The sequence below is a fragment of the Ciconia boyciana genome, chromosome 1 (genome assembly GCF_034638445.1).
Source record: "Ciconia boyciana chromosome 1, ASM3463844v1, whole genome shotgun sequence".
In the NCBI taxonomy this organism is placed as follows: Eukaryota; Metazoa; Chordata; class Aves; order Ciconiiformes; family Ciconiidae; genus Ciconia; species Ciconia boyciana.
In genome coordinates, this window is record NC_132934.1 from 102,234,292 (window position 1) to 102,249,536 (window position 15,245).

Here is a 15,245-nt window from a genome sequence, read left to right on the forward strand (position 1 = left end):
TACTAGTTTTATAAACTAATAAGGTAATTAATGTAACACAGTCAATATCAAAACTAATTGGTTGTCCGTACACGTAAGAGCTATTCTTGCCTATCCCGTTTTTCAACCCTACCGATGAATAGGGCAATTAACTTACTTCAAAACTGTAATTAGTTTTGGTTTTACTATGGTTCATCTCAGTAAAGAGGGGGAGCTACTGACACCTGATTAGTTTAGTAAGTTCTCCCTACCTACATACTAATATATTTACAGTTTTCTTTTTAGCAACAGTTGCTGAAACTTTACAAAATTTGACCACAATGAACCTAACTACTGGTTTCCTTACAGTTAATTTATACATTTCAAACCTTTCCCAAATCTCAAAAAAACAGGATGAGAAAAACTTAGTAAGATATGAAACAGTCTTTAAAGAGGGAGGAGTGGAAGCTCAGGAGACAGCATCACAACACTATCTCTAAAAGCTTAAAAATTTCATATCACAAGGAAAGATGATGTTAGAAAACCGTATATGAACAAGAATATCAGAAATTAGGGAGAACTGACTTATTTTGATACTTACTTCCATTGTATCAAGCACCACAACTTCTGACAATTACCCTGAGCTAAAAAACAGAATCAGTTCCTCCCTGCAAACTATTTTAGACTAACAGATTTTCTCTGGACAACCTGCTATGCCAGCTAACAAAAAAAAAAAAAAAAAGTCTTCAGTCTTCCTCCTGGCTAAACAGAGCCATCCTCAGCAGCATGACCCTTCACAGAAAAGCAAATGAACCCATCACATGAAATACTTCAGAGGAATTATGGACTCACTCCTTTCTTGAAAAAACCCCATGCTGCTATTTCTCTAGTCAAATTATTATATGCTATACTTCATCCACATAGAGGCCTTTATTGTGATGGCACCGAACACTTTACCTGCTCTCAGAACTGGTATGTTCATTAGTCACTGAAATATTGCCACAATGATACAAAATTGCAACAAAGATTGGGGGATTCTTGGGAAAGTATCCTGACTAATTACATTTGCCAGTTTCAAAGCAGAATTTAAATTGGATACTACAGTTTACTACCAATGTTTTTCTGTGTAAAAGCACTGTGATGTTTTTAACAACTGAAAGTAGTCTGAAACTCAGTTTCCATCCATGACCCAGCAGCAGGACTCCTCCCACTAGCATTAGGCTAAGATGATGCCCAAATGGAATCAAAGAAAAGAGCATTACTGACAGCCTCCCTGAGGCTTGGCTTTCTCTGGAGACTTTAGATACAAGCACTGTTTGAAATTGAGACTAATTAGCCTACAAATACTGAAGAAAATGTAGCTAATGGGTACATTGATAAGACCCACATTTTCCCTCTGTCATCACAGCAGGAATTCTTACCAAATGATAACATCTGAAGGACATGTCCCAGGTACGTATATATTGCCCCGTCTTCACAAGACTTTCCTCTGGAACTCTGTCCAGAACTGACCAGGTTTCAGAGCAATTATTTAGAAACCTTGCAAAATCAGACAGAGTTTTGTGAGGACATAAATTCCAGGAGTGAACTGTCTGCATGGGAAGGTACAATATGATGCACAGATCATTCCTGGAGCAGCTGTTTTCAAAAGCTGAAAGAGGCTATAAATAGAATGCCACTTGACTGCCAGTTCACATGAAACTAAAACACAGAGTACAGGAAACAGTAGTTACTTCTCAGGCATCTTCCTTCAATACATAGTTGCCTTCAATATTCCCCATATTTTACATTGTAGCATAACAACACCATCCAAAGGAATGGGTCACTATGGAAGTATAATTCATACATACACATCTTCCTTCCAACACATTGTGAACTGTACTGTTAGTTATGGACTTTCTATGAGGGTTGTCCTCTGATTTGCTGGCTGAAAAAGAGCAGCAGACAATGAAGAGACGCATAACCTACTTTATTTTGTACTGGTATCCATAATTGTTTTGACAAATTTACCAAAAAAAACCACCCAAACAAAAACCCCAAACAAACAAAAAGCAAAAAATGCACATGGACAATGCCTTGAGCCTCCCAATACTGTTACTAAGTCAAAATGAAATTATTGACTTGCATTTGTTCTGTCTGTCAGACTGTTGAAACAGTACAAAAACAGTATAAATAGGAAGAAACCTTACTTCCCATTCAGACTCGATCAGCAATGACCAACAATCAGTGTTACCTGACCACTCTGATCTCAATCTGTGTCCAAATAGCAAAGCCCCTACATAGAATGGCTGAAGTCTGAAAGAGAAAAGACCCATATATACACCAAACTGCACAGAAAAAGGCACAACAGGAGGCCTGTCGTCTGGTTAAATCTGCACACAAGCAATCACACCTGACTAGCAGCAAAATTAGTGGGTCTATTAAGGCCATAAATGCCATTTTGAATGCAAGTGCGATGGCTCTACAAGACAAGCACACCATGTACTAACCCCTTTCATTGAAAGCCTAAGTCAGTAAGGACTGGGCAACTCTTGCCACCACCAATGCAGATCTTAACATCAATTCAGTGGGAAGCCTCTCCCAGGTCCTATTTTCTCAAAGCTATAAAGCTACTGAACATGTTTAGGTTAAATGAAAAACAGTAAATATGAGACCTTAACCTAGTCACCACAGGGATTTCATTTTTAACTGAAGTTATGCACATTTTATTGCAGCAGTGTCCAGAAAATAGATCTTAATAAATCTGGGAGGATGATTTCTACTGATCAAATCTTAATACTTCAACTCTCAGAGGCACAATCATGTAAAAGAAAAAAAAAAAAAAAAAAAAGTCTTACAGTGCTTCTTCAAAATCTACACACCACAGTCCTAATTTTAACATTGAGCTTTTCTGCTCCAACTGGAGCAGGCAAAAAAAATAAAAATCCTTAAGTATCCAGTCAGAAGGATATGCGTGTTTGATCACTAAAAGTTAGGACAATCCTCAGCTAAGACTTGGCCAAGCACAGCTGTCAAGACGTAACAAAACTCAAAAGCAGTTAGACCATTAGTTTTGAACCTTTTTAATTTTAGGACCTCAAAAATTTTTTCCAAAGGACTTCTGTGCACATAGGTGATATAGACACATGCACCCTCTCTATAATAGGTGGAAACCTACCAGCATCGACCTTGCTTTTCTCAATTACCTTTCGTGGATTACTGAGCGCTCAGGGACCACAGACAGAAAACTACCGAGTTAGACTTGGTAATGTGATACGCCACCTTAAATTCCACCAGGAAACCAAATGAAAACCAATACCAAGCACAGTCAGAAATGCCTAGGAGGTACATAAAGATACACTTTTTACAACGCTGCAAATAAGTTCCGTCTCAAGTACTCAATGTTTCGACTCCAAAGCAGGACTTATTTTGCCACACAAGCACAAAAGAATGTGTTTGCGACCAATAAGCCATCTTCCCTGGAGAGCCCTCCCCCCCCCAAATCAGGGTGTCATTACGAGATATGCAATAAACCGCCACACCTCCAGAGACACGTGAAGGAATTTTATTTTTTTTAAAATGTTTTTGGGAAGGGGGAGACGCAGAACGCATGCAACCTGCGCCATTACAAAGAATATCCATAGTTCTTTTACACTACAGCAACCTCCCTGAAGCCTCGTAAACTGAAACTAACGCTTTTTTAAAAAAACTTAAGGCGCTGAGAAAGTGAAAATAACGAGCTGAGCGTTTGAAAGAGACAGCAGCAAGAAGCTGGAGCGTGTTTAGAGAAGCCCCCCGAGCGCTGCAGAGCAGCCCTGAACACAAAGCCGCGCTGAACGAGCCGGCACCCAACACGTTCAAGTGGCTCTGCCCAGCGTTCAGCTCCCAAAACCCAGGAAACACCTCAAAGCCCGGAGAACAATCACGCCATTATCCCGACATTTACGTGTTTTGGTAGCAATCTTTAGAGGCTCGGGGCCGGTGAATCCGGAGCCTGTTCAGCCCGGGGCATAAACCGCGGCTCCCGGTCTATTTTCAGCCGCCGCGATCCGCCGCCGCCCGGGCGCCGGCCCGCCGCCCAACTTCCCCGCTGGGTCTGCCCCGTGCAACAGTTCCTTCAGGGAGGGAGAGGGGCGGGCGAGGGCCGCCGGGCAGCGGAGGCAGCGCTCGGAGGGAGCCGAGGCCCCTGCCGTGCCCCGGACTCCGAGGGCGCGGAGGGCTGGGGGCGGGGAGGCGGGGGGCCGCCCCACGCGGGGCACAGGAAACTTCGGAGCCGGCAGCCACCGCTGCCGCGGGACAGCCCGGCCGAGAGGGGAAGCGGAACCAGCCGGCAGCGCCGGGGCGGGGGAGCGGGGCTGAGCCCCGGGGCCGAGCCCCGGGGCCGGCCGGCAGCCCCCCGCCACGCGCGGACCCTCTTCCCACCGCGCCCCGCCCCCAGTGTGCGCGCGCCTCGCGGGGGAGGCGGGGGGGGGGGAGAACCCGCTGTCACCTGCCCCCGCCCCGCGCGTGGGGAGCGGGGGGGCACCCAGCCGCGGGGGGAGCGGCGGTTGGAAGGGGCGCCCGGCCCCCTCCTCACTCTGGGGGGGGGGCTAAGAACGGCTCGACGACGCCCGCCTCGCCCGCCCTGGCCCCCGCCCTTACCCAGGTAGTGCCTCCGCAGCAGGCCGGGCTCCTCCAGCCCCAGGCTCCGCTTCCGCACGTCCCACAGCAGGTGGGGGCAGTGCCCGCGGGACATGGCCCCGCGCGGAAGGGGCGCGGGGGGGGGGGAGGGAGGGGTGTCGGGCGGTCCGCTGTTACCGGCCACCCCGGGCGATCACCATGGAAACCGACCGGCCCGCAGCGCGCGGCGCTCTCACGCCCGCCTCGCGCCGAGGCACCGACGGGGAGCGAGCGGCAGCGGCGGCGGGGCCGGCGGCAGCTCCGCGCCCCGCCCCCATGCATGGCGCCCCGCCCCCGCGGCGCCCCGCCCCCGCCGCGAGGGAGGGGGCGCAGCGCTCCGAGACTACAGGCGTCTCGCGCGAGCTGGTAACGTCGCCTCAGGGGACCTCCCCTCGCCCCTCCCCGAATGGGGAGGGCGCGTCGTGGAAATGACGGATGACGACAACGCGTTCGGCTTCGCCGGCCAAACCGGCTCTCCAGCCAAGCCATGAAGGCACAAGGTGGCCATCTTGGGTTTGGGCGTACAGTCGCAGCCCAGGGTTTCCCGCGACGGCCATCTTGAATGGGAGAGTGAAGCGGCCCCGGCGGCCATGTCTGAACCGGGCGCTCGTGCCCTTTCCGAAGACTCCCGTGATACCTCCTCAGAGCGCGCCAGCTCTCCTCACGAGGCGGGGGCAGGCCGTCCTAACCAATAGCGCTGCGCAAATCCCTCCGCCCCGCCCCGCCTCTTGCAGAGGCCGCCAATCAGCGCGCCGGGAGCGGCGCTCCTCCCCCCGGCACGGGGGTGACAGATAGGCGGGGCTTGTTGGGGGCGGTGGAAGGACGGCGGGTCGCGGAGGGACGGAGCTGCCGGTACCCGCTCGCCCGCCGACCCGTCGCTGCCGCCGCCGCCCGGACCCCGCGTCCCCCTCGCCGTCCCGACATGGCGGCCGCCGTCGCGGGGCTCCGCGCCTCCTACCACCGCCTGCTCGACCGCATCGAGCTCAAGCTGCCGCCGCGGTTCCGGCCCTTTTACAACCACCCGGCAGGTAACGGGGCGTCCTCCGCCGGCGGCGGCCCAACGGCTGCCGGGCTGCGCCGCCTCCGCGCGAGGGGCCGGGGGTTGAGGGGTCACCTTGGCCCCCGCTTGGGTCCGCGGAGGAAGAGGCGAGGTGCGGCGGGTCCCTCCGGGGGCTCCCGCGGCTGCCTGGCCCGGGGAGCCGGCGGGGGTGCCAGCGGGGCAGCGGGATCCGCCGGGGGGGGTGTCCTCCTGCGGCGGGGGGGGGCGGAATCGGGGCCGCAGAGTCGCGCCTCTGGTGCTGTGACTCTGAGACGGGGAGAACTGCCGAAGAAGAGTGGGCTCCTGCTCGTGAAGGGAAAACTTTTCTTTGGGAAGAAAGAAAAATCCCGGCACGATACCGATTGTTACTGTCGTCTCCTGCAACGCGTGAGTGGACCGGAGTGTCACTGTCGCGTTACTCCACGGGGAGTAACTATCGCTCCACTCCACGTTGAATCCGGGGAGCGGCTGGGCTACCTGATCCCAGTCCGGGGGCTGCGATGATTTCCAGAGGGGCCTGAAGGCTTCAGCAGTCACTTCTTTCAAATGGATGTGCCGAAAAAATAGGGGGGAGCGCTGCAAGGACTTCTGGTCTTGAAGTGTACTCTGGTTTAAGTCAAGCTGCTGTTTGCTTTCTTTTCTTTCTGCCGAATCCAGTGAATACAACTCCTACTGAAGACAACTCCTGCCCTTTATTATGAATCCACTCTCGTAGCTGAAGCGCTGATGGGGGAAAGGAAGGGCTCGAGTTTCCCTGAAATGAGCTACCCTTACCTGACCTAAAGCTTGCCTTTACTTGAGCAAACATGGGTTTTTGTGTTATTAGGGAGAAACCTCTTGTAAAATGCCTCGGTGCCATTTAGGTGATGTTTGTCATGTAAACAAATTGCATAGGGTAGTTAAAAAGAGTGCTCGATAAAATCCTAAAATTCCATAGGCTGCTGTTCCCACTGTTTTGTTTCAGTGGGATACACATCCTTGACTCTTCACCTACCTGGAATGTGCACTGTGAAAATGGACTTTAGTTTTTAGTCAGTTGCTCCATCCTCCTATAATGGTCCTTTCTTGAAATGAAAGTTGTTGCTTTAAAGAAATCACAATTAAAGAGTGAAAACTGCAGTTACCAAAATGTCTGATTTGTAGTGAATTCACTAGACCAATATATATATATTTAACATGAATGTAATTTTTGTATATAAAAGGTCAATATGCCCAGCACTTCCACTGTAAAGGTGTCGAGCCTTTGAGTGCCACATTCATCCTGTGTGAAATATGGCAGCTTGCGATTGCCTTCATTGAATACAAGGCATGGCAAGCACTGGGAACACCTGTGTTCATTGTTCATCAGAACGGTAGGACTAATTGAAAAAGGCTTTGGAGCTTCTCTTGCAGTGCTTTTCACTTCACAAGAACTGCCTGTGGGCCGCTTTTGTTCGCCATCATAATGTTGAAATTAATTTTTTTAAAAATCCAGTTTTTAGGGACTCTGTGTGTGTATGTATATATACATATATATCTGCTATAATCCATAATGATGGCGTGAGAAAACCTGCAGAGCAAGCAGGTATCGAAACTGAACCTCTGCCACTTTTGTTTCAGCCTTGAATGTCTTGAAGGTGGGTCTGTGAGAAAGTTATGCAATAGATGTCACTCTGACTGCAAGACAAGTAGGTTAAAAATGAAAGGCTCACGTTTTATCTCTGGCGATATCTAAGTTTCTAGTCTAATTTAGGAATATAAGTGTCATTATCATGAAATTATAAATCACTTGTAAGAAATGAAGAACAATGCTTACTTCTTTTCTGGCACAAAGAAAGCTTCCAGTAAAATAATTGATGCCTGGCTTGAAAAGCTGTTTCTTTGGCTGGCGTTGCACAGAGTGAGGCTGCTGGAGGACAGCGAAGGGCCCGGGATACAGCACACCAACTCCCCTGGCTGCCACAGAGCAGGGAACATGGCTCTTGGCAGCCACGAGGAAGCGTGGGCTGCGCTTGTGCTCCCTCTCCTTTGGCCTCTTTGGTTCACTTTGCCTCGTTAAAGTCTCCAGGACAAAGACTTCTTACATTTAATAGAAATAAAAAATTCTATAAACTGGACACATACATGGATATCCCAAGTAGCCTCTAGTATGTCCCTGCTCTGATGCGCTGCTGTCACATTCATCCTTGAAAAATTCTGGGTGCCAGGATCTGGGAAGAGCTCGCCCTGGCTGGGTGCTTACTGGCATGCCTCCAGGAGAGGTGTTCCGCTTATGGTGTTTGACAGTCTTCCCTTATAACAAGCTTGGCTTGGTACCTTACTTGTCTTCAATTGTTTCTTACTTTAGTAGTCAGCAGTTTTAAATTATCAAGTTATCTATTATTAATAAAAATTAATGTCGGTCTTCTTGAAAACTTTACTAGTTGTTTAGGGAATGTCGATTTAATAATTTATACTCACCCCGCATTCTCCAGTATTCCAAATCTGAATTTGTGTTTTAGAAGAAAATAGGTGATAGTAATTAAAGCTACTTCTGTGGGACCTCTGTAAGGCTCTTTTATAAAGAGCTATATTTGCAGCCTGATACTGACGTACTAAGTAGCCGCCTAAAAGAACAGCAACTGAAGTTTATATCTTTAAAGGATGAATATTGGGCTGTATTTATTCAACAATACTAGACAGCTTTAGTGGCTGCACAACCCCATGCATCCTGAAAAAAAAAAAATCCTGCGTAGGTAGAAATGTTCAGTTATCCAAGTGAAAAGTAATGTGCTAGTAGTTATTAACTGCAGTTTGAAACTTGATCGCTGTCCCAAGCAGCGTGGGCCTAAGTGGGCTTTATGCAAAGCTGCCAAGCCAGTTTTTGTTGCATTCTGTGTTGCAGTTGCCCTGCTCTTTTCTAGGGCTTAGTTGGCTTTAAGGTGATGGAGCAACTGATACCTGTAACAATTAGTCTTATCCCCCAAATTATGAGTTGCTTCACAGGTGCTTGCTGTAGAAACCTCACAGTTAATTTTTCCCAAGTCATAGTTTTAAACCTGAGGGTGCTTAAAACAGGGAGTATAAATAGTTACTGCAAGGCCTTTTTAAGGCTGAATTGTTAGTGAAAAATTAGCTCACATAAAAAGCAAGCAACCGAAGTCCTAGTGTTTGTCATTTATATTTAAAAACTTTACTCATAATGTGTAACGTATTAGAGTGAAAACTTGGCTTCATCTTGGATGTTATCAGAATGCTGAGCAGTGGCCTAGCAAGACCTAAAACTTAATGTGTTTTGATGAAATAGGAACCAGTGTCCTGACTGTCTCCCAGTGTGGTGGGTTGATACTTCGGATTACAGTTTCTCTTCTAAGACTTCAAGCGGTAGTCCTAGATAATGATTTCTGGCATGGTTGGCAGTCTGCATGTTGTAGGTGTGGCATTACAGTACTTTGTTTTAACCAACCAGTTGCCATTTTAGCACTGCTGTAAGATATGTGTATTTGTAAGAGAGATGGTTTCCTCCCAGATCCCATTCCATTGACTTTTCTCCATTCTTTCTGTAGATCTTCTCCTCTTCCCCCATAATCCTCCTTTGCCTGTTGGTAGATTATTGGGATGTGGGGTCGATTGGGTGGGAAGCATTGTTTCTCTAGAATGACATGGTTATTCAGAGGTGCAGATTAGAGGTGCGTGAGGATACTCTCCTTGTGACATTTACTGCTACTTAAATTTGCCATTTCTACCCTCACTTTAACCACCTAATGCTGCTGTGCAGCATGTCTTCTGTAGCATGAAGAGATGGGCTATGATTTGGGAAGGGAAGGAGGGGCTGACTTGTTACAGTACCAGTAATAAAATATTTGGGGGTTTTAGTTTACAAGATTCAGTTCACAAAGATTTCAAATACTAATTCTGCTAGTCCAGCTGTAGAGTAGCTTTTAATCATTATATAGAAACTGTCTTCACTGTTCCTAGGCCTTATCCTAACTCTTTTCATTGTAAATGCATTTTGCCTGCTCTCATGTCCTTGTTTGCTTAAAAATGGAAATACAAAATCCTACTCATCTGTTGCAGAAAGGGGTGGACTGATTACACAACTGAAGGTTGATGCACTGAATTGATGAACTATGAGTACTAGGTGTTAGAGCTTGTACGGTCATAGAAACTGTACTGATATACACAATTCATTATTTAAAAAAAGAAAACAAACCCAAAACTTACTGTGGGTATTAAAGCAGTCATATCTCACTGAATAATTTAACTTCTTTTCTTTTTCCCCCCCCTCCTCCCTCAGGTCCCAAAACAGTGTTTTTCTGGGCACCTGTTATGAAATGGGTAAGTATAAGATGCCAGCTGGTGTCTGGATGTCAATCAGAGGGCAATCTGCAGCAACCCATTGAACAAGCAATAGTTTCCCAGCAGATATCTGAGCCTACAGAAAGATTTAATACCAAGGCTCTAATTTTTATTATACAGGGAGGAATAAAACTAGCCTTAATAACATATAGCACAACACACAGGGGATACAGTGGGGGGAAAAATGCTTTGTGGAAAAATTGTACTCTTCACTGAAAGTTTTACAAAATCTTTCTCTTGTGAAACACTAACTGTTGTTCATGGTAGGCATGAGCTAGCATATAATTCAAAACTCTTAAAGCATGTATTTCTTCTGAGATTGAGGAATTTGAAGAGTATCTTAAGGAAGCCAATTCCTAAGCCTCAAAGTTTGAAGGCAGGTTAAAGTGTGTCAGAGCGTAAGGTAATCTTGAGAAAACACAATCAGCCACTGCCTTAAAAAAAAAAAAAAGAGAGAGAGAAAGGAAAAAGGCAACTGCTGTTTCGGCCATCATTAGCTCTTTGCTTCCAGTGCAGTTCTGCTTCCCACTTGGTTACACCCCTTGGCTATGTCTGTGCACAGGTGAGTATATGCCTCCTCCTAATTCACTGTACTCCTCCTAGTTTTTGTATTGGTACAGCTAAAATAAATTAGCTCCAAAATCATAAAGCTGTTCGATCTCTCTGTTTGATAACAAGCAAGGATATAACCTGCTCTTCCTATTGCCAGCTGGTTTGTAAGTTTGCTATTGCGAACCCCAGCTTCTTACAGGCCACAGGCAACACATTACGCTCTAAGCTGTAGTTTGGTTTCTTTGTCAATCTAAACTGGAGCTGCAGGAACTGTGCTTAACCTTCCAGAGGCTCTCCCAGGCAACGTGCTCGAGCCTGAGCATACAGGCAACTCCTCTGAGCAGGCTGGTGTTGACCGCTGCTGTATCAAAAGAGCTAATACACAGATGGTTTTTCTCTTGTGAACATGCAGCTCTAAGTTTACAGTGAAGTTCTTCACTGAGAAATTAAAATGACTTTTTCCCTACATGGCAAAGGCACTTTTACTGCAGTTAGTCAGGTGTGCTGAAAATCTGTACCACCGTGGCAGCAACATCAATCCCATAAGTGAGGCAGCACATGGAAGTCTCTGCCCGTGAAAACTGGTTTCTTGATTGGAGCCAAAGGAGTCCTTAGTGGCAGTCAGTGAATTAAAATCATTAGGACTCTTATTTGTGCAATTTTGGTTTTTTGGGGGTTTTGTGAACTCCTGTAACATAAACATGGACTTGTATTTCCAGTAGAGGGCAGTAACACAACAAAACAAATCAAGCAGCGTGTTTGCTAGTAATGTTGTCTAGATCAGCCAAGCTATTCCTCACATCACCTGTCAGTTTTCTACTTTTACTGAAATTATATTAAAAAAAGAAGCACTTTTACCTCCTCAGATGAAGCTGAGTGAAGACTATATGGTGTCACACCTACATCTTTACCAGCAATATCTTAGCCTGAGCTTTAGGAAGAAGAGCCTTATTTAGATAAGCTTCTACTTGTTGCATGAAAACCAGGGTTTTTTTCCAGCTGCTTTCTTAAGCAGCTGTGCTTAAATTAACCTTATTTTTAAATTAATACAAAATTGCCACTGCCTGCAATTTTATTGCAAGCCAGTTGCACCCCACATAGCTGTGTTCTTATTCTTACCACAAGGGACTAGAAGTGGATGGGGTCTCCAAGAGTCTAATTATTCTGCTCATATAATGAATCCCATCTCCTGCATAATGCATATAGAATAAGCACTGAGTTAGAAGCAACTTCCCCTTGTAAAGCGTTTGATCTGTTACTGGAGATCCTGGTACTGGACTGGTGCTCACTGAATATCTCTTTACAGGGTTTGGTATGTGCTGGAATGGCTGATATGACCAGACCTGCAGAAAAGCTCAGCACAGCACAGTCTGCAGTGCTAATGGCCACAGGTAAAGCCAAAGTTACACCATGCTTTTACACAGCACCCTCTCTAAAACTGTACACACTTCTTTCTGAATCCTCCATCACTACTAATCCACTCATATAGAAAAGATATTAACTATAATATGCTAGCTCTCACTGTTGCTGTCGGATGATAATTCTAGGACAGACCTATACTTGTTATTAAATCTGTAAGAGTTCTGTGATTATATAAGTGTCTTCCAGATGTGTCTTAATTTGGAATTGTCCAGAGCAAGTTGTTGTTAGGATATGAGTTTCATGCCTTAAGTTATAATGATACCACTCATTCCACTAAGTGACCTCTTCTCCTTCTGGTCAAGTAATTTTGAAATCAGTCCAGGATATAGTGACTTTTTTAGAACAGACTTTAAGGGATTAAACAATGGTAGGGTAATAACACTAACGCAACTGGAAAGAATTTCCATGTGTTAAAAGAACTTGGAAGCAGTGGTACATGGACTGCTGCACTGCTGTCTGCCGTGAATTTTCACATGGCAGAAACAATATTGTGTATTCAAGGTGTTCCACCACATCTTGTCAGGGGTGGGACTTGTGGCAGTTAAAGCTGAAAATAAACATTGCAGCTGCCACCTTCTTCCTTCTCCGGACTTTATTGTGATATCTGACACAGTGCTGTGCATTTTGCGTGATATGTAAACCTTTCTTGACTGGTGGATTCTGTAATCTCTAAGCTGGTGCAGCAAGCTGGATATACTACAGCAAAATGCCACTACCCTGTAACTGTGCTGCAGAATTAAGGTCTAGCCTGCTGTAGAGTACAGAGGATCTTTGTTTGGTATTAAGACTATGATTGACCTTATTGTCTAGTTATTTTTGAAAGATGCAATACATACCCATAGCTGTCCCACTGGCACTTGATGCACTTTTAACTGAGAAATGGCTAGTTATAAGAAAAGCAGTTGTCTAACATGAAGTTGTAAAACTTGTTTACTTAAACTGGCCCATGATTCTGTCTCCAAACTTAGGGGAATGTCTGAATATTTCACTTTAAAGACTTAACATCTTTAAACTTTCCCTTTTATTCAACAGGCCTTATTTGGTCAAGGTACTCTCTAGTTATTATTCCTAAAAACTGGAGTCTGTTTGCTGTGAACTTCTTTGTTGGCTGCGCTGGTGGCTCTCAACTCTTCCGAATATGGAGGTATGTATTAAGAAGGGCTATTCTACATACTATAAGTAAGCATTCACACCACCTCATCTTAACCAGGAATTTATAAATTCTACCAGCCTCAATGTCAGTGCAACAGGCAAGAGGAACTGAACAATTAATTAAACAGTGCAGAACTTTTTTGCTACATTGTTAGTTTTCCTGTTGAGTGATAGTGAAGCTTTAAATATTTTCAGTATAGCTAGAGCACGTTTTAAGGAATGCTCTATGTAAGCTGTAGTTTCTGGGTCTAAGGCATTCTTTAAAAGCTGCAGGTCTGACTGACAAACAGCCTAGACTTTATCCTCCTCATAAGCTTTGCATTTCTGTCAGCTTTCAGTGTTGAATTGTCAGTTGCAGCTGGATCAAAGGGTTCTTAAGCAGAGCAGCTTTTTTTTTTTTTAATTATTTCTTGAGGGAAAATTTGGAGTTCTCTGACTTCAGTACTGGCCAGGAATGAGGTAAACTTAACTACTAATTTGGAACTTCTTACATGAACTAAGCTATCCTATCCTGAGTTTCCACCCTCAAGTCTGTTGTAATTTTAAACCTTCTCTGCTGAACAGATTGTTAGGAAGACACTGTTATTGTAACTGGTGTTCTATTCTTAGCCTGTGCTCTTTTTTGTTTTTTTTCCCTATAGGTATAATCGGGAGCTAAAAGCAAAACAACAAGAGCAGCTGCAGCAAAGAGATGCTTAACCTAACAGGTCAAATCCAACAATGCACAAACCCTTCCCCCTGGGACCTAGCTTCACTAATTTTAATGGTTTTTTTTCCTCTGAGAAAATGAAAGAGGAAATCTAAATGTCTAGAGAGCAAGTGTTTTCTAAGTGCAAATAACAAAGTATCTCCATACATTTAAATAAACTGCAACCTTTTAAATTGAAGTAAAATTGCGTGTCTTATATTGTCTCTTTAGAAGAAACTGACTGTGGGTTGTGCCTAGAATGAGTTGCTGGGCCCCACCTTATCTGACTCTGCTGAACAGTGCCGGGAGTGACACAGTACTGGTGACAGTCAGCCAGAGCCTCAGACTGAAGTAATCTTCTTTCATGTCGCAGTCAGACCTGGGTGGGGTTTTATGATACTTTCAGTAACCAACAACAGTAGCATTTGCATTTTATTCCCTGATGCTCTTCCCTGGTAGTGTAAGGATATTCTTTTCAGCTTCAGCTATGTATATCTTCATTTGTTTCCCAGCCACCACCGTCTTTAACAAGAGGAGGGCAAACTAGTATGTGCCACTGGTGTTTTAGCTTCTGTCATCCTTTACAACTAGAGGCAGAAGATGGGCACATTTAAGTACTTGGTTCTTGGAAGTGTGAAAAATAAACAGCTAAAACTTCTGTTACTCACTTTCCACTCCCTCCTTAAGTACATACAGATTTCCTATGAAGGTGTGCACTCAGGAAACATGTACATGTCAGTTCTCAAAGGCTTTGGAGGCAGTGGTCTGCTCCTATCAGTGGCATGTTAGTGAATAAACACTGAAGCCCTCCCTTAAAGTCAACATCCCTCCCTCCTTACTCTCCTGTAAAAAGGAAAAATGTTCCACTGTGAAATAGCTTCCAAGTAAAGGCTTTAAATTACACTGCAAAGGCTCATCTGTTACTGAGAAGTACTAGGCAATTGTGCTCAGAGCATGGCATCAATGACCTTCCCTGGCAGGTTCTCTGAGATCTCTTCCACCAAAGCTTGGAGTCAGTACCAGAGCTCAGGCATTCATATCCAGGAGAAAAGGGTAACTGTGAGACAGAGTAGCTTCTTCAGGATTCAGCTTTCAGGAAAATGAAGGCCTTGAAATACTGGAGGAGTTTTGTAAAGTCCTGTTACTAAGTGTCTCTCCACCCGTACTTTCTCCCAATCCCATTTGAGTTATCACTCCAGTATGGCAAGGATGCAGAGGAAAGGAAACCATTCTATAGTTACTAGAGCTACAGCACCTTGTTGTGGCACTGATGTCCCCTCCTTTCTCACCCTATGTATAATGTTATATTATCCTGTGCAAAGTATTTGTGCAGGATACTTTAAGGAAAGCATTTTCCATTCTTACAAGTCTGTCAGCTCCCCTTTTTCAGAGGCTGTCCTGCCATCAAGCTATTTCTCTCCTATGTGCATTCTGCTACAGTTTCACTTGCCTTTCTTAGTTCTACTAGCTGAACTGGTA

At 45.2% G+C, this 15,245-nt stretch overlaps 2 protein-coding genes across 6 annotated transcripts in view; one reads left to right on the forward strand and one right to left on the reverse strand.

Annotated features, from left to right (window-relative positions):
* The window catches only part of DCAF6 (DDB1 and CUL4 associated factor 6), a 90,615-nt gene extending 85,745 nt beyond the window's left edge, over positions 1-4,870 (reverse strand). For 2 of the 5 annotated variants that reach the window (XM_072885451.1, XM_072885443.1), the window contains exon 1: positions 4,579-4,870. In XM_072885451.1, the coding sequence (XP_072741552.1) occupies positions 4,579-4,672 (94 nt within the window). In that variant the 5' untranslated portion in view covers positions 4,673-4,870. The remainder of the gene's footprint in view (positions 1-4,578) is intronic. The other 3 variants (XM_072885434.1, XM_072885416.1, XM_072885426.1) reach the window with 2 other exon arrangements.
* Positions 4,871-5,376: 506 nt separating this feature from the next.
* MPC2 (mitochondrial pyruvate carrier 2) lies at positions 5,377-13,965 on the forward strand. Its single transcript, XM_072885466.1, has 5 exons — positions 5,377-5,624; positions 9,891-9,931; positions 11,811-11,895; positions 12,959-13,070; positions 13,720-13,965. Exons 1-5 carry the CDS (start codon positions 5,519-5,521, stop codon positions 13,775-13,777), a joined length of 402 nt encoding a protein of 133 aa, XP_072741567.1. The 5' UTR covers positions 5,377-5,518; the 3' UTR covers positions 13,778-13,965.
* The last annotated feature ends 1,280 nt before the right edge of the window (positions 13,966-15,245 follow it).